A 22677-nucleotide genomic window follows, 5' to 3' on the forward strand; every position below is an offset into this window, starting at 1 on the left:
TTTTTTTCATGATGCCATAAGTGATCATAATCACATTCACAGGTACCAAACTTGTTTTTCAAACTCTCTTTTATTGTTTTTTTTTTTCAAACGTGTTTTCTTTTTTTCTTTTTTTAATCGTCTCATAGTTGTGATTGAAACATAACTAAATGTATAATCGGCGCCAATTTATACACTACTACTGAATCAAAGCTTTTAGTTTGATACCCGAGCTCCACGATTTAAGTCATGCGGGTCATTAGTTCTTCAAGAGCCCTTTCCCGATGATTTTCATGAACAAGCAGCACTTCTTTGATGGCGCTTTGCTGGAAGCCCATCTCGTTGAACTGAGTCAGGAGGTGCAGAAACTCTGCGGCCTGAAATGGGAATTGCAAAAAGCTGTGACTGTTGGCTTATTTGGCTTTTGTGTTCACTGAAAAAAAGGGAGGAACAAGAGGGCAGCACCTTGCTCTCACAGTTCTGGAACATCTCCAAGGCCTCCTCCACTTGAGCTTCATCGTAGCCCAACTCGCACAAATGATTGCAGGCTGCCAGGTATTTTAAGAGCTGCCAAAACAAGTCATTTGTATTTAATTCTGGGCTGTGAAAGAAGCTATATTTTTTGGGATTTCTATTTTTTTAGGGCTGTTACCTGCTCTGATATTTGGCAGAAATAAATGGATTATTGACAAAACTCTGGCTTAGATTTTTTTTTTTTGCTTGAATTATACTGTACTTTTAGTTGGTCTTATAAATGTAATATGAAGTTTGATTTTCCATTTTTATTCATTTTAAGCATTTCTATTGTATTTTATTTGCAAAATTGCCCCCCGGATTTATTTCAATTACTTTGTTAACTACAGTCTAGTCATTTTTTATAATCATATATAATCTTTATATAATATATTTATAATTAAAATTTGAAATAATCTTTCATATTGACATAGTAGTCTAAATGTAATGAGTCAGATTATACCTTGTCTGGTGTGTTGTATCCAGTCTTCTGCAGAGCCAAGATGGCCGTCCGTAACGGGTATCCTCTATCCGTGACGGCCTCCAGCAGCTCCCTCTCTTCTTGGCTGAGAGCGGACAGCAGCTCCGTGGCTGAGTCAAGGAAGCCTCCAGTCCTGAAGGCCTGATGAGTTCAAAGTCTGAACCTTTTATACTTTCAATCACTACCTCTGTGTAGTACTTTTGCTATTTCCACAGGTAAGCAAGACTTTCGTTAAAGAGCCCCACCTTTTGCCGGCGGTTTTTGATGACAGGGCCAGCGGAGGAGGGTCGTTGCTGCTGCAGCCTTCCGGAAGGGGGATTGTTTTGAGGGTGCAATCTGCCCACAGCACTCTGTGCCCGCTGCCTCTTCTTGGCGCCGCTGCACTCGGGAGATTCCGAGGCACCTCTGTGGCTCAACCGAGCCCTGCGGCATTGAGCGGGAAGACCGAGGTGCTTGTCTTTGACCCTGGAAAGGGCGGCGCTACGGGGCCGTTCTCGACCTTTGGTGGGGTCCTGAGGACTGTCTTCGGGGGACGAGCCTTCGTTGTCCTCGCAGTAGCCGTCTTCTTCGTCCGAGTCGGATGGGTGCGAGCGATGGTGTAGCCAGTAGGAGTCTGCGGAGTTCACGCTGTGACTACGGCGGCGAGGTTTGGAGGCCCAAGGCTCGTCCAACCTGTGAGGGGCCCCGTAGCACTCGTGAGGGCTGCTGAACATCAGCCAGTAGGGAGGACACGATGGAGCCTGGTAGGCAGGCTGCTGGCCTGTTAATATGAGCTTCTCCAAATTGAAGCCATACTGTACGAGGAAAATTATACACAACTTCACTACAAAGCAAAAATGGACACACTGAATGAATGAATGGATGAATGAATGAATGCATGCATGCATGCATGCATGCATGAATGAATGAATGAATGAATGGATGAATGGATGAATGGATGGATGAATGGATGAATTGATGAATGGATGAATGAATGAATGAATGAATGAATGAATGAATGGATGGATGGATGGATGGATGGATGGATGGATGGATGGATGAATGTGGCATTTCCTTTAAAGATGCCTAAAGGATGATTCAGAATGACCTGAGTTTCTTGCATGATCCGAGGACAGTCCGGCACAGAGATGTCAGGGGGCGTCATCAAGTACACATCCTGCCCCAGTGACCCCAAGGGGGTTCCAAATGGGATATCTTCCAGAGTGTTCATTATCTGCAAAAAAAAAGGAACTGCGTTGCTGGAAAAACACAGGACAATCTTGGGTTTTAAATACTAGGGTTAGGGTTTCAAACTAGGGTTAGTGTTCCAAAGTAGGGTTTCATACAAAGGTTAGGGTTTTGAAGTAGGGTTAAAAACTAGGATTAGGGCTTCAAATTGGGTTTTTAAAATTAGGGCTGAGGTTTTAAAGTAGCGTTTTGTAAGTTGGGTTATGGTTTTTGTTTGCTTTCTCAGCACTTACCTCTGTCTGGTGTTTGGGCTCAAGTGGGATGAAGATGAATGAACTGTGTGTGTACGTGTGTGTGTTTAGAATGAATGGCGACAACAGCCATGGTCACATGGTTTAAAGCTCACTAAGCTGCATTATCTCAGAGCTTGTTTACCAATAAGATTGTAACCTTGACCAGAAAGGTTAATAAAAAAGAAAAAAAACAGAGTATTTTTAATTCTAATAATTCCAAGTGTTGATATTAAGATGTTGCTGATAATGTCTACTTGTACACAGTATGTGTAAATTTTGTATACTTTTAACAATTTTGTTATCATCTGGATCTCTATTATACATATTCACATCCATTTTTAAATGGAACTTTTGTTCTTTTAATATAGACACGAGGGGGGATTAAGGTTAGGCTTCGGGAAGAAACGACAAGGGCATCACTTTCCACAGATTAGCAGATTATATAAAGGGACCAACACACAAATGGAAGCGCACTTGAAAAAGCAGTGACGTACATTTAGATTGTAAATAACGAAGAGGATTAAGTCCTCACCAAATGAGCGACCCTGCCACATATCAAAGACACTACTGGTTCAAATCTATCCAGATATAAATTTTATTTCATTTTTCAACAATTACATTGTTTGTGGGCTTCACAATAGTGTTCCGTAACAGACGACATTTTAGAAAGGAAAGGAAGCTTAAAAGCAGGGAGATCAGGTCTAGTTTAATGATGTCATAGCACATTTTGGGAATACAAGCAGCATGGTTCAGTCTTAATGAAAGCAACAGAATATGACGACACTAAAAAGGTGCGTGAAAGACATAAAAGTCAAAGTCTTTACGGTTGTCCTCTACATTTTGTTTTTTGGGAGATACTTTGCGTAATGTCGAATCTTGAGAATGTAAAAAGAAATAAACACATAAAACTTTTAAATGTCAGACTTAAATCCATTTTTGCTAAACAGCCCTCGGAAAGCAAGAGAAACACATGCATGTATATACAATCTATTTCCTAAAAAGTGGACTGAACACCAAAACATGAACAACTAGTAACCATTGTGGCTGCTTAAAAGCTCCCCATCGCTTCTCACGAGCTGTTTGTTGAGCCGCTCGTGTTATTTGATTTGTTCTTTTTTTTTTTTTTGTACGGTCATCAAAATCATTTTACACATTGCTGCATTAGAGCAGTGCAGTACATTGACGACTCAATTGTACTAACAGTGCGGACGCCATTATGATAATGGTGCTAAAGAGACTATCATCAAAATATTGACATGGAATATCATGCCCTGTAATATAAGGCATTACTTGACATGCCTCCCCCCCAACCCGCCCCCTCCCTTCCATGCATCAGTTTTTGGGTGCCCTCTATTTTTGTTTCCCTTTTCCAGGGGCTGCCGGTCAGAAGAAGGAAACAATATGACCTTGCTACAAACGTTCTCACGAATAAAAAATGTATTATCTTTATATAGATAAAATGTTAACAATCACCAGAGATTGAAATAATTGTATAAAGGTCCAACCTGCGAGTATGCTGCACGACACACGCTCGCCGGCACACGCGCACACACACTCACCCACACACACACACACACACGCACAGACAGACAGGACCCAAGGTTGTTACACTACTTGTTCAAGATGACAACATCCTCGGTCACAACCGCCTTCATTATCCCTAATAAAATGTCCCTATTTTGTTTGTGGGGCCTCCGGAAAAAGCCGGAGTTGCAAACTGTCTTTATGTGAAATGGATGACGTGGTTCAGTTGTTCGCAGCGTCCGCCTGTCGAGGCCAGTTCTCTTCCTCGATGCCTGAATCGTAGTCCTCTTCGGCCTGCTCCTTGGCCGGAGTTCTGAAACACACGGGGGGACGCTCGTTTAGGTTTACGACAAAAGGTAGAAACACAAAGTCACGAATGTGAATTAAAGTGGAATAAAGTGCAAATGTTTTGGGTTCAACGAGTCTAAAAATTGTTTTTTTTATTATTGGGTTGTGAAACGTTTGTCAGAGTAGCTAAAGCTATATTATATAATATTTACGGTGAACTCATTGACCTGATGTATCGGGGCTGGGTCTTCCCATGGACGACGTCTTTGTTCAACTCGACAGCCATGATGTCAGAATGCGGCACCTCAAACATTGGCTCCAGGAGAAGCTTTTCCTGTGGTGGATAATGAAAATATATATTTTTTTTAACTCAGGTTCAGACATTTAGTGTAGCCAATTAAATAATGGCAGGTGCATGTATTATTTTGTCCACTTGAAGGCGCTATTCTACAATAGTTAGTTCTGCTTTGACACGAAGATTCATGGATTCGCCCCAAAAAATAAATGTGGAGAAAATAAAAGGAACCACAAATGACTAACTTCTGATGAACAAACTAGTCAGACATACACACCATAATTGATCTGAGCCCACGAGCTCCAGTCTTTCTCTCCAAAGCCATGCGAGCGATGGCCTTCAAGGCATCTTGGGTCACATTGAGTTCGCACTGAAACCAAAAACAGTTGTTGCTTTCCGCAGGAAACACTTCCTATAATCATCACAAAGCTGCTGCTCTCTTACTTTATCCATACTGAAGAGCGCTTGGTACTGCGGCACCACAGCGTTGCGCGGCTCCGTCAGGATACGGACGAGTGTTTCTTCATCCAGGCTGTGGAGCGGAACCACCACGGGAAGACGGCCCACGAACTCCGGGATCATTCCAAATTCAATCAGGTCTCTGGCCTCCACGTGCTTCAGCAGCCTGTCCTTCTCCTCGATCTCGGCCACCGTGTCCGTCTCGCCGCTGGTGTTGGCCAGGTCGGCTGCAGCTGCCGCACGACGACCTTTGCCCAGATTGGAGGGTGTTCCGAAGCCTAAATACTGTAAGGAATGGCAACTGTTAAAGCCAACAAACGCACCACATGTCTTTGGACAGCCATGTAGAAATTACCTTCTCGTTCTTTCTTCTGCTTATGATTCTGTCGAGTCCGTTGAAGGCACCGGAGGCAACAAACAGGATGTTTGTTGTGTCCACCTGCACGGTCTCTCCTCTCAGCTTCCTGGAGTTTTTCTCAGGAACGTTCACAATCGTACCCTCTAAGAGTTTAAGCAACCCCTGCCGGGAAGACAAAAATACAAAGTCATTTTAGTTGGGTCGGCATGATTTTTTTTTTTTTTTGAAACATGTACTTAAGTTTCTTTATATAGTATCTGGATAAGTTATATTTTACATTTTAAGTACAATAGATTTGATATTACTGGGATCCAAATTCTGACCTGTTGGACTCCCTCTCCTCCCACATCCCTCAGTTGATGGATGCCTGGCACGCTGCCAATCTTGTCCACCTCATCCAGAAACACGATACCTGCATATAAAGACATCCAAATTGGTCAATCCAAGTCAAAGCTCCAATCGTGTACCTTTTCCTGTAATAACCCAGAATTTCCTTTTCTTTTTTTTTTTTATTAATTTAATGACAGCTTCCGTATTACTTGGAACTCATCAGGTTGTTGTTAGCGAGTGGCCAAGCACCTTGCTGCGCTTTCTCCACAGAGTAGTTGGCGTCTTGCAGCAGTTTGGCAATAACCGACTCGATGTCTTCTCCCACGTATCCGGCTTGAGTGAGAGTGGTGCAGTCGCATATCGCAAAGGGAACATCCAGGCAGCGAGCCAGCGTCTGCGCCAACAACGTTTTCCCTGTGAAGATACACAGCAGTACATTCACTGGAAGCCATTTTGAGTTTCCATTAATACGGCTTGTCTGCTTTGCGGTCAACAATCTGTGAGAGGCGACCGGCGGAACATTGCGAGAATACGCTACCTGAGCCAGTTGGACCGAGAAGTATGATGTTGCTCTTCTCCAATTTAATGTCGGCGTGTGCGGAGTCCAGGACCTCGCCGCCTCGTCTCTCTTGGGGCGCCTGTTGGCTGCTCTGCTGCTGCATGGAAGCTCCCAAAGCGTTGCCGTGGGGGCTGATCCCTGCAATCTGCAGCAGCTCTGCAACCACAAAACAAAATGTGGTGGTTACATTTAAAGACAGATTGACTTTGGTTCTGAGAAGACATTTTGCAAAAGACAAAAACAAATGCAAAGTTTTCCAAAATTGTAAAATGGGTCATTTCTTCATTCACTCAATGCAGGCAGTGATATGAAATAGTCTAAAAATACACACGGCACCGACGGATGTGTAATGTGAGCAGAGCAGGATTGTAAATAGCAAAGTACAGATGTGAATATAGGTCATCGGGATACTTTATCTGATTGTGTGCCGATAAACTGGCACAGTTGTGATATCTTGTTGGGGGACAGGTCAGGCCACAAAGTATCATTTAACACTGTGAAATGTGGACTGGTAGTACAGCGCTCACTTTTAAGTACAACTGCAATGAAAGTTTGGTCGTGTCGTGACAATCGCTCTAATAAACTCCATTCTTCATATGATTTACGTTACTTGTGCATTTTGCTGTGGGATTTCAAAGTTTGACTAACGATTGTATTTTTTTGCTGCCCTAGGATGTAAATGTCTCCTAAAAGAATGATTTGTTTTCATCAAAACAGATTTGCATTTACTGAATCTGTCATTGGACAGAGATGCTGGCAAAAAAAAAAAGAATCAGGGCTGTTTTGGCAATTTTGGCATTTGTACAATAAATGGCAATTAAAAAAAGCAAAGCAATAAAAGCTTTGTGACGGACAAAAATAGTGACGGCGGGCCGATCACTTACTTGTGAATCTGTATTCATCCTCGCGTCTTCTCATCTCTAGCTCTACAGAGGGAGGATCAAAGTGCTCACATCAATATTATCATTAGCACTCAATGCCTACAATGTGGTTTGGATTGTGTGATATCATTATTGAACAAATGCCAAATGATACAGCCAACAAGTGATGTAAAATGATGAAACCGTCGTTATCGTTTCCGTTTTTTTACAAGTAGGCGACACTCGACTGCACTCGACACCCGTGGTGCAAACGCCTTCACTTTCAATCTGCCTCTTAAATTCCAGGTACAATTTGGTTCCTTCAAAATAAAGCTGTCAAAGGAAAGATAATGTTGCAAAAATGCAGTACTGACCCCGAGGTGTCAGGGAGGGTTGCTTTTCCACCTCCACTTGCTGGCGACTGCCAGCAGGGATGTTGTTGTAGATGCGCTTGTAGTGATTGTACACAGCCACGGCCAGCACCTTCTTAGCATAAGACTGGCCCACCACATACTTGTCGAGGTAAGCATATATCTGGAGGAGGAGCAATCAGCTTGAATGTGACATACACTCGATATTGGGAATGGAATGGCACTCATTTCATTCATTTGCATCGTTTAATTACCTTCTTGGGGGGAGGGGGAGGTTTTTGTGCAAAAGCCAGTTTGACAGCCTCTGCAGCAGACTCGGGCTCTTTGTTTAGTCCCTTCTTGGAGTCAGTCTCGGACAAGACCACAAAAAAGTGGTGGCATTTCTCACATTTGACGAATCGTGTTGATGCTTGAAAGAGACGACAAGACAAGAGAATGATATACTTCTGGAACATTTTGAAAGTTTCAAAAACAACAACACTTATTTGGGAAATACTTCAATGGTGAATCAAACAGAAAATGGCAGTTACAAAATGATGGGCTCTTAAAAAGCACGCTTGAGGTTGTCAGCCATGTGGTTTGTTTACTCTGTGCTGGTATGCTTTGCGGTCAAACCTAGAAAATCCACGTGATATATTTATCCTGCTTGCAAGAAGTCTGGAATGCAGCAACAGGCCATTGTCACATATCAAGAGTCTGAGTCTTGCATAAACGTTACAACACGATCACGACTGTGCAGAAATGGTGCAGGCCCACAATGCAATTTAGTGTATTCAAAACAAACGTCATGGTTATGGAATCATCGTTGGCTAAACGCTCGCTCTAGACTAGCCAGTTTATGCTACTATCATGTTTACTCACAAACAAAGGTTTCCACATGCGTGCAGGGGTCTCCACATTTGGGGCAACGGAGCTGACTTCCTCCCTTGCCAGATCCTCCAGAACCTGAGGCCCTCTTCGCCTCACTGATGCTTTTCTGTGTAAACGCAACGTTGTGTTACTGCACGTTACCGCCATCACCAGGAAACGGGACGAGATTCCAAAAGATTACCTTGCCACCATCGCTCCCGGTGTCCTTCGTGCTGCCATCTTTGGAGGCAAAGCAAACGGCAGTCTCGGAAAACGATCTCACCCGCACACGGGGCTGTAGATGGGCGTTTCTGGAACCAGTACGACTCAGAGAATAAAACTGCAAGCGGGAGCAGGACAATCCTAGAGTGGAGAGAGCAACGGACCCTTTGACTTGAAAAGGCAAAAAGTAAACTCCCAAAAATTCTAAGAGCTATAAAAAAAATGACTAGTTTCGTCTGTTGTCTGATTTTTGTTTGTATTTGTTACTGTTTGACGTAAGTAACATGTTGGGCGATATCTGAAAATGCACATTTATATTTTGGCCCGTTTGACATTCATGTTGATTTAAAAAAAACAGACGTCATTTGGTCAGTACTTCAAGAGTTACAATATTTACGACACAAGTTTATATTTGGAGCATTCTTTTTTTTTTTTTTTTTACTTTAACTTGAGTCTTATTATCCTAAAGCAACAATAATCTTATTTAAACAAGTCTTTTTTGGCACCTCCAACAATCTCTTGCCTTCGCTCAAAAGTAACACCAATGACGCTGCCTCAACGATTATGTAGCCATCGCGTTGTGGGTAACAAACACGTCGTCAAAGTCACAATGATTCTGAATAACCTTGTGACATTTCATTACAATCGGTTCGCGTGTCAAACGCATTACTTCAAAAAAAATGCATTGATGACATACATACTGATGACAAACTGTCAGCTTGAGACCTACTTTCAGGCTACAACTTAGCAAAACAACAATGTCATGCAGCGTGAGCGTTCCTTACCTCGATGAGCTGTATTTAGGAACAACCTTGCAGCCGAAGTACACGGACAAGACATTATTCCTCTTTTGTGTCAAAATCCTAAAAGCACATTTTAGAGCACAAAGTGGTTACGTGAGCAGTTTGCTGTCATCGGAGACGATGGCGTGCAAAGCTAAAGCATTTCATAACTACAGCGTCACTGTTAGCATTAGCATACCAGGTCATCGGCTAATCAAGACTACAAATTATGCTGTTTGTCAGTTCAACAGTACACTGACTGACTGGAATATTGTTTTTAAATACAGTAGTACACACATCTAGAATAAAGAGTTTAAAAAAAAATTGAAATGTAGGTTATGTGAGCATGGTAACTAGCATATGCTAGGCCTGAGCCAGCGTCACATTACATTCCCCCTCATCAAATGACTGTCTAGGAAACGAAATATGGTAGAGTTACAGCTTTGACAAAGAATATTTTTCTTGCTATGCAATTTGGCAAAGAAAAAGTGTAACAAACAGAGCAGCAGCACTTAAAAAAAAACATATATTTCTGGTTCTACTCACGAGGAATGACGAAACCAGCTGCAGTCTTGACAGCTCCCTTGCGTGGAAAGAAAAGTGCTTCAATTCTCACTAGTTCAATGTGACAGGTCCGCCTGTTGACATACTAATATTGCACTGCCGTTTGTGTGAAGTTAAAAACAAAACGTCGGCTTTTTGGAGACACTACTTCCCAGGTGCGATGATGTAAGAGAGGTTAGGAAGTAGGTCGGTTATCCCGACTACGACTGGCTAGCGTGATAGCTAACGAGCTGTCTTGCTTGCGCTTAGGAGTGATTTCGCTGAGTAATATATGGAGGATCGCGTATCCAGTCTGTTTGAGATCTACAGTAGTTGCTCAACAGCAGAGGAGGAGGTACTCTTCTTCGAGAGAAGCCAAATTTGACATGTTTATTCTATATGGAGTGGTTTCGTTGCTTTGACGCTAGAGGGAGACAACGTCTAAGGTGACGACACTGCTTCGGTGCAACAACAAGCTCTGTCATTGGCCTGAACACCTGCCAATCATATTACACCGTTCTGGCCCCCTTACGTCAGAGGGATCGTCTATGGGGGGGAAAAAGAAGACAATGTTCAAAATGTTAATCATCTCATTCAGACCTTTGGACCGTGGTCATTTTTTTGTAATGCATTACCTATGTGTGAGACAGTGTACGAACAGAAATCTGAATTGATTAATTACTAACTAACCCTAGGCTCAACCCTAGCTCTAAACCTAACCCCAGCCCCCAACCCTAACTCCAACCCTAACCCCAACCCTAGCGCAAACCCTAACCCCAACCCTAGAAAACCAACGCAGGCACGGGGAGAACATGCAAACTCCCAACAGGGGGATCCGGAATCGAACCCTAACCTGTGAGGCGGACGTGCTAACCAGTACTCCACTGTGCTGCCCGAATCAGCAATTGTTTTTCCATTTTCAGCATCTGCTTCCAAACACAATACCCAATGAGCAAAAGAGACACAAACCTTACTGTCCATTTGATGCAAAGTGGAATATATAAAACTACACAAAATGACAGTTCCTTGTTCTTCAGTATTTAGCTAGATTTGTGTAAATGGATGCATAAAAGACTAGCATCCTGAGCATTCCAACTATTCATTCAGTCTACCTCAACAAGCAAAGGAAGACTTTGGGCCAACTTGGCAACCTTGGTAAGCATTACAATATATTGATCAAGAGCAAGTGTTCATGGCCACCGAGCATGAATGATGTCTCCAAAATCCACAATAATTCTCTTCTTCATTCTTCTGCTTAACATATTCAGCTATTATTTTCTGTCCTCCCTACACAGCGTCAGCAGCATGGACTGAATTATTACTCATTATTTTCCTTTATTCTCTTTTTGGAACAGTTAAATCCTCGCTCCCTTTGACACAGGTCGGTCTGACCCAGCTAATTAGGTTCCCCCTGAAAAGCCTCCTCACGCTAAAGATTTGGGAAGCAGGCTTTCTTTCTTCCTTTCAAACAACACTCAATGTGCAGCAAGGACACATGAAGACGAGTTCAAGAACTTCGCTTTTTCATCCTTATTAATAAAAAACATTTCAGCGGCGGGGCGGGTTCTTTGTGAGATTGTTTGTGGTTCAGATGTGCTCTGAGGGGGCAGTAGTACTTGGGAAGCCAAAGTGCTCATGTTTCTAGGCAACGAGGACGACCTTAAAGGCCTTAAAAAAAAATGAAATGAAAGGATTTAGAAAGTCTTAAACCTCAGTGATTTGTTTTGCTAGAGAGAGCAGCTCGTCTTATAAAACTAGCAAAGGAAACACTGCATCCTCTCAGACAGCACTCCAACATCAGTGGAGCACAAAGGTGAGAAAAGCAACTTCCATAAGAATTGTTTTATATATTTGATTACATTAAAAGGAAAAAAAAAATACAAAATAGGGTTGATTTTAACCAATTTAACCAAATGTATAACTAACATTTTTTTTTCTTTTTAAGAATTATCTTGGAATAAAAAAGTTTGAATTTTAAATTGTAACTATTAAAATTGGGTTTTTTTTTTCTGATATGTAATTTTATACAGAACCAAAAAAAAAACCAGATATGGGCATCATTGTGATCTTAGATGACAATGTTTGTGTTAAAATATGAATCATAGCTGTTTGTTCCTTTGTGTTCAAAACATTAGGCAGAATCATGTCACTGCTGGAGGTGCTCACCATCGGGCACACGGTACCTTACCCATTGTCGGACACTGTTGCTTTACTGCTTCTTCTGTTGCTACTGCTTCTCACCGCCTGGGAATGGACACACTGGTCAAACATACCAGGTATGTGCACTTTAACATAAGGTATGTTTTTATAACATTCATAGCGAGTCATTAATTAATAAAAAAAAAATTAAAACACACTTTCAAAATAATAAAAATAAATTCAGACACGTTATATTGAGAGGAACAGATAACACAAAAATATTGTACGATGTAGCAGTAATCCCTTACCATTTTTTCACCATTAAAAAAAAAAAGTCGACTTATCAACAATCATACTCAAAGATGCACTTACTCCCAAAATAAAAAGCAGAATCAAAAAGGATTTTCACATTTGAATGAAAAGTATTTCAGCTCAGATGCGCAGCAAACTAATCTGAGCTGAAACACTTTTCATTCTTCTTACAAATTTACACCAGAGAGGCTTTCCCCGGCTCCTCATAGGTGTCTTTTATCGTCTCTGTGCTTTTATGCTTTGATGCCTTTATTCTGGTTTCTTGTGTTTTTTATTTATTTGAGATTCTTCTATGAAAAGCGATTTACAAATCAAATGTATTATTATTATTATTATTACCATGTCAAACAAAAGAATCTCACCATCTAGTGGTTGACAGTGGAATTACAACCAAAATAAAATTGAGACATTATTTCCCTTTTCTTTCTTCAGGTCCGTCTTTTATGGCGGGACTCGGTCCGGTTCTTTCCTATGCTCGGTTTATCTGGACTGGCATTGGAACGGCGAGTAACTACTATAACAACAAATACGGCAGCATTGTACGAGTGTGGATTGACAGTGAGGAGACCCTCATCATCAGCAGGCGAGTCCCAATGATGTCAAACAGTTTTTTGCACCATTGTGCAATCACTTAAAGTTCTCTCCCAGGTCCTCTGCGGTTTATCATGTCCTGAGGAGCGACTACTACGTGGCCAGATTTGGGAGTAGAAATGGATTGGCGTGTATTGGGATGGAAAGGAGGGGGATCATTTTTAACAGCGACGTGGAGCTCTGGAAAAAAGTCAGGAGTTATTTTTTGAAAGGTGAGGAATTTTTTGTTCGTTCGTGTGTTAGATGGATAGCGTTGTTTTTCTTTTGTAAGGTGACGCCCATTTACTGAGGCAAAGCATATGGTTTGAATTCAACTCAAAATTTAGTAACTGTTCAAATAGAAAAATAATCTAGATAACTGAGAAGAATGGAAATAATGAAATAGTTTGTGTCATGACATTAACATTGCCATCTGGTATGCACGACTTGGCCACTGGGAGGCAGTACAATGTAGTCATGAAGAAAAAAAAAAGAATTTCAAAACTACTGGAAATTTGTCTAATTGTTTAACTTTAAAATTATTTTCCATTCTGTCTGTACATAAAATAAAATCTAAGCACATGGACATATCCCATTTAACATGTCTAAGCTTTTACACGTTATGAATTGACAGCCCTATCAGGACCAGGACTTACAAGGACAGCATCAATCTGTGTGAATTCCACAGCAGAACATTTGGATCACCTCCAGGACATGACAGACCGGTCGGGACACGTGGATGCTCTCAATCTGCTGAGAGCTATCGTGGTGGATATCGCCAACAAATTGTTCCTCAGGGTGCCACTCAATGGTCAGATGAGATTTTTCTTCATAGATCTGATTGTCAAAACTCCAATCCAAATGTTCTTCCCTGTATTTCAGAGACGGACTTGCTGCTGAAAATCCATAACTATTTCAAGACTTGGCAAGCGGTTCTAATCAAGCCGAATATATTCTTCAAAATTGGATGGCTGTACAATAAACATAAAAAAGCAGCGTATGATGCAATCACACAATACAAACAAAATGTTCCAACCCATTGATTAGCCTTATGTGCTACATAATATTCTTAGGTACTTGATTATTGTGTTGTTGTTTTTTCTATCACCAGCCAGGAGCTTCAAGACGCAATGGAGATGCTTCTTGATTTCAAAAGAAAGACCATTCGAGAATCCCAAAAGCTGGATGAAGAGCTTGACTTTGCAACTGAGCTTATTTTTGCTCAGGTGACTTGTTCATTTGTCAGTGGCAATGCTGTCCATTAGGCCTGCACTCTTTCAGTTTTCCTGAGATAGGATGGAACTCGGCAAAATCCCAAACATCTTACATAAACAATTGGAAGGATAGCAGTAGTATCAGCCCCTATTTAAAAAAAAAAAAAAAAAACACTAACCCAATCTGATCTGACTGAACAGAACCACGGTGAGCTGTCTGGCGACGACGTGAGGCAGTGTGTGCTGGAGATGGTGATTGCTGCTCCTGACACTCTTTCTATAAGCCTCTTCTTCATGCTGATGCTGCTCAAACAGAACCCAGACACCGAGCACAGCCTGGTAGAGGAGATGGATGCCGTCATCAGTACGTTGAAAAAAGAAAAAAATATTTATCAGTCTTCAGTGGGGACTTACAGTTATTGTGTGGCCTCACATGTCACCATTGCTATTGCAGGTGAAAGTGGAGCAGAAAATGTGAATTACGGGCATCTGAAGGTGCTGGAGATTTTCATCAATGAGTCACTGAGGTATCACCCGGTGGTTGACTTCACCATGCGTAAAGCTCTGGAAGATGACATCATTGAAGGCATCAGTGTTAAGAAAGGAACTAATATCATTCTCAACACTGGTCTCATGCATAAAACGGAATTTTTTCCAAAACCCAAAGAGTTCAACCTCGACAATTTTGATAAAACGGTTGGTCCCGCCACACTCTTAAAAAAAGACCTCAAGGTTCAACCTTATCATGATGTCTCTCTTTGCAGGTTCCCAAACGTTTCTTCCAGCCGTTCGGATGCGGGCCTCGCTCCTGCGTGGGCAAGCACATCGCCATGGTGATGATGAAGGCCGTCCTGGTGACTCTCCTGTCTCGTTTCAGCGTGTGTCCGCGCCAAGGTTGCACCGTCAACAGCATCAGGCAGACCAACGACCTGTCGCAGCAGCCTGTGGAAGACGAGCACAGCCTGGCCATGCGCTTCATCCCGAGAACAACGCGACGTGCTTACGATCTCCGCACCGACACCGTCGGTTCAGATGACTTACTTGCATTGTCTGAAAAAAAGTGATCATTTGAAGGGCATATTGGCAAAATTTGCAATCGTAGGCCTTTACAAACAAATGGTACGATCTAGGACAGGGAAAAATATTAAACCGCTTCACCTAGCATACCTGATCAATTTTAAGTTGTAATAACAGTATTCACCACGAGATGGCAGACCTCACTTAGCGGCATGTGTTCATCTTTAGAGCCAAAAGGTGAAGAGTTGCTTGGCAGCCATAACTGATTTTGTTGTCATTTCAGACTATATGACTAGACTAACAATGCAGCTTACTCGTAGTAGTGAGAAGTGAAGCCACTAGCGGCCATCTTGCGTTGCCCCTTGCTAAGTGCACCTAACTTGAATACATTGATTGCTTCGCAGCATTTTTACATTAGTTTTGGGCTCTACGGCGAAAACGTCAGTGTATGGCATACAGTCAAATGATGATAACATTAGTATCATGTTGGACATGATGAATTTATTGAAAGTTAGTCTATTTGCATCAATCTGAACTATCACTTCCTTTTGTACCACAGGCACAAACCAAACATGTCAACTTGGCTTTAGAACATAAGGCTTTGGGTTTAAGTTTTGCTTTGGACACTTCAAAAGCGTCAACAGAATCAAAGAATATTTTCTCTCTGTTTGTACTAAATTAAAAAGGCTGACTGGATCTGGCACGATGCAGATTAACAACACACTAAAGTTTCTTTTCATTATGAATTAAACTAATCTAAAAAAAAAATTCAGCGAGCATATAAAAGCAATAAATACGTTTCTTCAACACTGCTTGAATACAAAAATATAAGAATTGCTATCATCAACCTCTCACCCAAATGAAAGTCACAAAGGTGAGTGCATAGATTAAAAGAAGACATATGAATGGAAAAAAAAAACTCATAATACAAAGTCATCATCACTAGAATTAAGACAAAACATTTGAATCAGTTTGTCACAACTTCAGTAGTGATGTCCTCGACTGAATAAATTGAGTGTTGGATTTTCCTTCAAAAACTGCAGCACATTTTAAGACGCACTGCTAGCAAACAATACTCCAGCATTTTTAATAAACGCTAACAATACAAGCAAGTGATTTCTTTCCTTTTCAAGTATTCAGCATTGATGGATGGACTCAACCTTTTAAGACGGCTTTTGTTATTCTGATTATTCCATTTTTTTTTTTAAATCCAAATCTTCTCTGAAAATTTTTATCTGTAAAAATTCAAATTGAAGATGTATGTACGACGCTCCATACGCCATAAATATTGGAATTAAAAGATTCTCATTTCTGTTTATTAAGAAAGAGTACCTAATGTTTTGTCCAGTGACTTTAAGGTGGATGTGATGGCGATATCAGCCATGAGATACTCCCTTTTTGTTTTATGCTGCTTTCCTCTGGTGCAGAGCTGATGCAGCTCAGTGGCTCAAAGTTCCTGTAAAGCTCTCTGACAGTGATAGAGCAGGCAGTCGGGCAGGTCCGGGATCGGAGAACGCAACCACACGGCCAGCGTGCCGCTATGCACCCGACAGTGCATCAAACATGGTTGGTCACGTAGGACTTGGCAAGCTGCAATTCCTTCGATTCCTATGGAAGCAAAATTGAATGATCAATTTAAGGATATTGTTTGTACACAAAAAGATGGTTTCCACAGTGCTTGCCCACCCATTAAATTAAGTGAAAGATTAGAGAGAGATATTTTCATATATATTGTAAATTACAAACTGTGCTAAATTGATGTTTTTACCTATGATGGCCACCACATGAAGACGAAGTTTCCTTTCCAGCACATCAAGTGTCGCTCTCAGAGGATCCTGGACGTCGGGAACGAGCGCCAGGTTCTGCTTTGTATCATGCGAGAAGGCAAGCCACATTGCGCCGTACTCCTCGGTGGACAGTGCCAAAGGCCTGAGCGCAAAACAAATGAGTCAGGCTAAAATCAGCAGCAAATAGTCCAACATTTACGCATGGTAGCAAACATTTCACCTGATGAAGGAGGAAAGCGGTAAATTGTATGAAAAGTGGGTTGTCTCAGGAGTCCCGTCAGGCAGGTGGAAAGAAACCTGGCCGGATACTTGAAGATGAACAGAAGGCCTCTTGGCAGTAACAGAATACTGACAAACTTCCACCTGATGGCACCTCAACTCTTCAACTGGGCTTTCGGAGATACTGGACACCTTTGGGGACGCAATGCAAAAAAAAAAAAAAAAAAAAAGACATCAGATTAGGCTGTTCCAGTCTTACTCTTCTCCTCCTAGTGTACGTCGGGAGCAGAATAATGCATCAATATTATTTTCACTCAACTACTATAAGTGACTCAGTAGTCCATTTTTTTGCAGAGGATAAAGAATGTATATCTGTGAGCATTGTTATTTTGTCTGCCTACGTATATAGTGTATCAAGGAGAGCTAATTATTTACCTCAACATCATCTGAAGCCAACCGCACAAGTAACTGCTGCACATCAAAGTTGGAGGAGTTGCAAATCAAAACAAGCAATACCAAACTGTCGTCTTTGAGCACATGGCAGGCGGAGAGATCCACGCCGTGGCTAGAACACAGAGGAGTGACTTTGGAATGCGTCGCTCCAATGCAGTCAGCAGGGAGAGAAGAGGTGAGACACAAGTCTTTCATTCCTGCTGGTTCTTCCGTCTCAACAGATCCAGCAGAATTTAGACCGTTGTCCTCGCTGAGACCGGGGTCAGGTCCCTGCACGTCGCATTCGGTCACCTCTTCGTCGAAGGTACCGTTGGAAGCGGTGGGGCCCTGACAACTTTCAGTCATTTCTTTAGATGAGGTTAAGAACAGCTCAGGCTCCGTGTTAGAGTCCAGAAGGATGTTACACAGCAGGTTATCGACGCTGCTGGGTGTAGGGAGGATGGAATCGGATGTCTGCTTGCTGATCTCTGAAGACGAGACCTGATCTTTAGACTTTCTCTTCAACCTCTGGGGTTTTAGGTCAGACTTTCCCATCTGTTTGGAGATACAGTCATGATTGAAAAGAAGGGGCTGAACAATGAATAAAAATGTCTGCATCATACCAAACCCGTGAGATTAAGGTTCCGTGTTTCTCATCTCACCGAGGACAAAGACGATTGGGAGCCCAGGCCGACAAACAGCGAAGATGCCAGCTGCTGTTTTTCTAGATCCACGGCTGGCGCTGGGTTCTGCGATATGCCAATTTCACCGATCTGGCCGGCTGGATGGACCGGACTGGGCGCTTCGACCTTAGCAGGTTCTTCTGCAGACTCCCTCTGGGCCAGGTAGCCCTCTCTTCCCCACACCCGTTTCACTTTATCCAGCTTTAGACCTGTGCTACTGATAAAGTATATTTGAGATATATAAGAATGAATTAAAATCTGAATTTCAAATCTTAAAAAGAATTCAAATGGAACAAAGAGAACCTGCATTTACATACCCTGCTTTGTGTGAGGGGTCGGTACTGTCACCCGACAGACCGGAGCTCACTGAGGGCAAAGTGGGAGACTGTCGGTCGTCTAAGCCGCACAAGGGCATTCCGATAGGCAGCGACAGGCCGTAGGGCTCCAAGCTTGAAGCTGAGGAAGGAACAAAAACAAACGGATTCAGACGCTGTCACAGTCCATATATTTTAAAGTTCTACTATACCTTTTGCCTGAGCAAGCTCTTCCTGACGTTGATGCGGAGACTTGTAAGGAGCAGCGCCAGCAGCCAGCGCTTCGGACACATATTCATCCAAAAACGACAATGACGAATCGACCTGGCAACCCAAAAGATGTTGGTTCTTAGTAATTAATCATTGAAAGTCGCACAACAACTATGTTACCTCCAGAGGCTCCGTCAAGGCATCTCGAGGTAGCACCCGGGCCCACAACTCAGAATTCAAGTGGAGGTTCTGCAGTTCCTGGGCCCGTTGTCTCAGCACTGTGTCCATGGAGCTGCTATACGTTTCGGAAACTCCCCGAAGCTCGGACACAGCTGCCTCGCTCTCGCGGACCTTCGTCAACGCCAAGAGGACCCAGCTCTTCGTTTCACTGCTTGTGTGTTTCAAGTCCAAAAGCTTGGCCAGAAGTCTCACAACGGTAGCGGGTTCCAGATCTTCTCTCAAATAAGAATATTCGCCAAGGACCTGAAAAATAAACACAAGTATGTTAGGATTTAGCATTTCAAACTAAATTGTGACACATACATGGCACTCACCCAGCTGATGACCTGGAGGAAGCGCTGAGGCAACTTCTCAGGTTCTCCCTGGAGCAGAGACACATAAGAATCCACTGCCAAAAGCCTCAACATCTGGTCTTGCTCCCCGACCTCACACCCTGGACCATTTGAAGAAAAAAAACATTTGAGAAGATGAAATACAAAGAAAAAAAAATGGTCTTACCCTCTGAGATCAGTTTAAGGAAGTTGTTGGGGATGTCAGGCTGCATCAAGTCTCCACCCAGTGAGAAGACCAAGGTCATTGTGTCAATGAACCACTTGTTGTCAGGTGCATATGTGGAATGTTTCATAGGAAATCAATGACATTAATTCCAGATACATTTCTTCTCAGATTTCTGTAGTCCCTCAAAAAAGCAGACTGATTCATCTTTCGTGCTAAATTTAAAAAAAGAGATTAGCAATACAAATTTGTATCTGATTATTTCATCAATCGGTAGAAGAATCGATGAAATAATCCATTTTAAAAATATTCGATAGCGTCAGTCCTAATTTCTTGCTTCCATCCACAACATGAAAGGATATTTTTCCGCCACTTCCGCCACCTTCCCCACCAGGTCAATGGTCGTGTAATCGTCTTGACTGGTGCGCAGAAACTCCAGCATTTTCTCCACAATGACAGTGACATTCTTCCCATTTGTGATCCTAAAGAGCAACTCCAGTGTCTGTTTGCCGACAAGATGCGTAATATTAGGAGAATGGATAATGTCATGGAAAATCCACACTTCAAGCAGCATCTGTCCCACCTCACGCTTGATGATGAAGTCAGGATGATCCAGGCATTCTATGATGGTCATCTGATGTTGCAAGGCCAGTTTAGGATCCTGCTGAACCACGTAGGTGAGCGCTTTTAAGCCTGTGGAATCAAAACATTAGGTAGAAAAACTTACTTTAAAAAAAAACAACAACAAAAAAACACTCCAGGTTAACTTTTGTTCTTACCCATATATTTCAGGTTAATCTTTGGCGACAGAATAAAGTTGCCGATACATTTTGCAGCTTTTTCCAGGAGTTCACTTTTGGGATGAATTGTGTAAATACATTTCACACACTCGTATAATATAGCTAGAAAAAGAGAGATAATAGTGAAATTAAAAAGTACATGAAGCAGCATTTATAAACTAATTGTTTATCATTTCAAATGTGTCACCATAAGTGATGTTGTGGTTCATTTCAGCTCTTCGTAAGGACTCGTCGAGAATTTCATATATAATCTCACTTGTACTGTGACGCGCACACACACACACAGACACACACAAAAAAAAAAACGAAGTCAAAGCAGAACATTGACTGCCCAAATCCATTAAGACCGACTAATTACCTCGAGTCACCTTTCCCAAGTAAGGACAGAATCCTGAGTAGCTGGATTTGAAGCCAAGGAGCAGGAACACTATGATAGTTGTAATCCATTGGCAGTTTTCCACCCACCACTTGCTTTAATATGGTGACAAAACTGCCTGTCAAATCTTTGTAACCTTCTGGGTGCTCCTAAAGGAAAGCAAAACAAAGGAGAAGGAGAACAGAGGTTCAATAAATCAAACTGTGTGTATTTCTTTTCAAGATAAAGTTCAGCCCATTTATCATGTCACACTGCTCACAGTAAAGTTTTAGTGTCTTAAATACCAAAAAAATAAATACCATGATCATCTGTAAGTAGATGTGCAGTGAAGCCGTCATAACACCGGGATCCTTGTCACACAAAGCTCTGCGAAACTTGTTATGGATGTGTTGAACTTGATTGGGTGCGATTAAGTAAAATTTGTACAGTGCCAGGACTGCTTTTCGTCGAATGATTTCTCTGTGAAAAGGTCATGTTGGGTCAGTGGAAGCATAAATGACAAACCTTAAAATAAACATTTCTTACTTGGGGTGAGTGAGTTTCTCTTCTACTAGCGGGAGGATTGCGGGTATCATATCTTTGGGGAACAATTGGCTGACGATAGTTAGAGCCATGCACACTTCAATGAGGTTTGTGCTCTGGAGATCCTAAATGCATAAAAAGTACGGACATGACTACTTCTATATTAAAGAAGTCAAGACGTTACTTGTGAAAAAAAACCCAAACACAACTAACCTTTAAGACGGTGTTTACAAGGAGGAGGAGGAGCTCATGACTTTCATTCAGGAACAAGGCTACAGCAAGATAACCTGGTGATGACAGACCAAATATTTTGAAGATTGAGGAATGACTTTTTCCCCTTCAAATACACATACCAACTCTCTTCTCTAATGCGGTGCCCTGTTGAGCCAACTTGATGGCATGAATGTAGCAGAAGGAAGCCTCATAGCCTAACATTTCACAGTAGATGGCTCGCACCATGAGCTCCTTCATCTGCCTCTGATGAGTGACACATGACACCAAAATTCAACAGTATGCTCCAATTTACAATGTGCAAGAGAAGTAAGCAAACCATAGATGTGTTCGGGGATGATGCTTGAGTTTTGATTGCAGTTAATTCTTGTTGAATCAGTTTCTCTTCCTCCTGAACAGAACGAAAATAATGACAAGGGTCAATTTATTCATCAGACTGACTGTACTGAGTGAACTACAGTAGTAGAACACGAGAGTATATGTTAGTCTTATACTTGACGAACGGTATTATAGTTTGTAGCTTTGGCAAAAAATTAACTCACATGCTTGGACGTTAGCTCTGTGATTCCTCTAATGAGGCTTCCAAGTTTGGAGGTGGAGGACAGTTTGGCAGCCCCCGGTTGAGAGTCGAAAGACAACAAGCTCGGCAGAGCTGTCAGGGTTTTCTCCACTACGTCGCTCATTTTGGCCGGCTAGGAGCTGTCTTGCTTTCTAAACGACACGCTGACCAGGTCCCCTATGCATCCCCGCCACTTTGTGACACATAGGCGGAGAATAGTCTCAGTTAATTGTTTTAGAAAAGCATAGGCAAAATGCGAAGCCAGCGGGCAGCCATTGTTGTGATTCTGTGAGGTCACTTCCGCTTTGTTTCTTGAAAACTTTATTGACAGTAAGCAGTTAACAACATACCAAGTCATACATACATCAGTGATATTCAAACGCAATTTATTATGTTGATAATACCTGATAAACAGTCAATTATATAGCTGTACACTAAACTACAATAAAATACTTACAGTTAATATGAAATTACAGTCATTGGACAACTGCATGGAAATGATTACATTCCATTTATTAGCATTCTAGTGTAGACCACATAGGTGACTGGATATGCACATTGAGCCTTGGTGGTTTACATTTGTGGAAACATGGCAAATCAAATTATGGTGATGAGGAAAAAAAATATTAGTCATAACTTCTCTTTTTAATGTGCTTTTTTTCAAAGGTATTGGCAGTTTAGCTT

At 41.9% G+C, this 22677-nt stretch overlaps 4 protein-coding genes across 8 annotated transcripts; 1 reads left to right on the forward strand and 3 right to left on the reverse strand.

Annotated features, from left to right (window-relative positions):
* Positions 1-115: 115 nt before the first annotated feature.
* Positions 116-2183, reverse strand: LOC147055552 (ubiquitin-associated protein 1-like). Its single transcript, XM_085915168.1, has 5 exons — positions 2061-2183; positions 1219-1767; positions 956-1114; positions 445-546; positions 116-356 (listed from the first exon to the last, which is right to left on the reverse strand). The coding sequence occupies exons 1-5, from the start codon at positions 2181-2183 to the stop codon at positions 222-224; spliced, it is 1068 nt and encodes a 355-aa protein (XP_085771294.1). The 3' UTR covers positions 116-221.
* An 821-nt stretch (positions 2184-3004) lies between these two features.
* On the reverse strand, positions 3005-10549 carry clpxb (caseinolytic mitochondrial matrix peptidase chaperone subunit Xb). 2 transcript variants are annotated; one of them, XM_085914786.1, is made up of 15 exons: positions 9877-10548; positions 9334-9411; positions 8529-8689; positions 8339-8453; positions 7732-7886; positions 7481-7640; positions 7131-7172; positions 6226-6402; positions 5937-6101; positions 5681-5769; positions 5355-5519; positions 4985-5284; positions 4818-4910; positions 4473-4579; positions 3005-4270 (listed from the first exon to the last, which is right to left on the reverse strand). In XM_085914786.1, the coding sequence occupies exons 2-15, from the start codon at positions 9386-9388 to the stop codon at positions 4180-4182; spliced, it is 1875 nt and encodes a 624-aa protein (XP_085770912.1). In that variant the 5' UTR covers positions 9389-9411; positions 9877-10548; the 3' UTR covers positions 3005-4179. The 2 variants fall into 2 exon arrangements, with proteins under 2 accessions (XP_085770912.1, XP_085770913.1); XM_085914787.1 differs by lacking the exon at positions 7131-7172 and having other exon boundaries at positions 9877-10549.
* Positions 10550-10912: 363 nt separating this feature from the next.
* On the forward strand, positions 10913-16623 carry LOC147055554 (aromatase-like). 4 transcript variants are annotated; one of them, XM_085914790.1, is made up of 10 exons: positions 11234-11686; positions 12009-12149; positions 12757-12907; positions 12973-13127; positions 13529-13705; positions 13777-13891; positions 14006-14120; positions 14310-14472; positions 14563-14804; positions 14873-16623. In XM_085914790.1, exons 2-10 carry the CDS (start codon positions 12017-12019, stop codon positions 15170-15172), a joined length of 1551 nt encoding a protein of 516 aa, XP_085770916.1. In that variant the 5' UTR covers positions 11234-11686; positions 12009-12016; the 3' UTR covers positions 15173-16623. The 4 variants fall into 4 exon arrangements, with proteins under 4 accessions (XP_085770915.1, XP_085770916.1, XP_085770917.1 ...); XM_085914791.1 differs by having other exon boundaries at positions 13583-13705; XM_085914789.1 differs by lacking the exon at positions 11234-11686 and adding an exon at positions 10913-11028 and having other exon boundaries at positions 14310-14804.
* ap4e1 (adaptor related protein complex 4 subunit epsilon 1) lies at positions 15607-22286 on the reverse strand. Its single transcript, XM_085914785.1, has 21 exons — positions 21977-22286; positions 21754-21825; positions 21557-21680; positions 21417-21490; positions 21207-21328; positions 20981-21140; positions 20664-20830; positions 20493-20566; positions 20285-20407; positions 20089-20198; positions 19864-20007; positions 19509-19617; positions 19325-19443; positions 18951-19253; positions 18773-18884; positions 18564-18702; positions 18226-18463; positions 17567-18118; positions 17133-17323; positions 16894-17054; positions 15607-16733 (listed from the first exon to the last, which is right to left on the reverse strand). Exons 1-21 carry the CDS (start codon positions 22115-22117, stop codon positions 16573-16575), a joined length of 3396 nt encoding a protein of 1131 aa, XP_085770911.1. The 5' UTR covers positions 22118-22286; the 3' UTR covers positions 15607-16572.
* Between the last annotated feature and the right edge of the window lie 391 nt (positions 22287-22677).

The sequence above is a fragment of the Syngnathus leptorhynchus genome, chromosome 6 (genome assembly GCF_054491065.1).
Source record: "Syngnathus leptorhynchus isolate UIUO chromosome 6, UIUO_Slep, whole genome shotgun sequence".
NCBI lineage: Eukaryota > Metazoa > Chordata > Actinopteri > Syngnathiformes > Syngnathidae > Syngnathus > Syngnathus leptorhynchus.

Bases quoted from the DNA above. Each gene is read 5' to 3' on its own strand.
- LOC147055552 (XM_085915168.1), bottom strand. From the start codon at position 2,183: ATGAACACTCTGGAAGATATCCCATTTGGAACCCCCTTGGGGTCACTG. The intron at 1,768-2,060 runs GTCATTCTGAAT...TTCCTCGTACAG, and splicing joins GGATCATGCAAGAAACTCAG to TATGGCTTCAATTTGGAGAA. The intron at 547-955 runs GTATAATCTGAC...TTGTTTTGGCAG, and splicing joins GATACAACACACCAGACAAG to CTCTTAAAATACCTGGCAGC.
- clpxb (XM_085914786.1), bottom strand. From the start codon at position 9,388: ATGTCTTGTCCGTGTACTTCGGCTGCAAGGTTGTTCCTAAATACAGCT. The intron at 8,690-9,333 runs GTAAGGAACGCT...TCTCCACTCTAG, and splicing joins CCTAAATACAGCTCATCGAG to GATTGTCCTGCTCCCGCTTG. The intron at 6,403-7,130 runs GTAAGTGATCGG...TTGTGGTTGCAG, and splicing joins GGATGAATACAGATTCACAA to AGCTGCTGCAGATTGCAGGG.
- LOC147055554 (XM_085914789.1), top strand. From the start codon at position 12,017: ATGTCACTGCTGGAGGTGCTCACCATCGGGCACACGGTACCTTACCCA. The intron at 13,128-13,528 runs GTGAGGAATTTT...ATGAATTGACAG, and splicing joins CAGGAGTTATTTTTTGAAAG to CCCTATCAGGACCAGGACTT. The intron at 13,892-14,005 runs GTATGATGCAAT...TTCTATCACCAG, and splicing joins AATAAACATAAAAAAGCAGC to CCAGGAGCTTCAAGACGCAA.
- ap4e1 (XM_085914785.1), bottom strand. From the start codon at position 22,117: ATGAGCGACGTAGTGGAGAAAACCCTGACAGCTCTGCCGAGCTTGTTG. The intron at 20,408-20,492 runs GTGACACATTTG...CTCTTTTTCTAG, and splicing joins GAACCACAACATCACTTATG to CTATATTATACGAGTGTGTG. The intron at 16,734-16,893 runs GTAAAAACATCA...TTGCTTCCATAG, and splicing joins TCATGTGGTGGCCATCATAG to GAATCGAAGGAATTGCAGCT.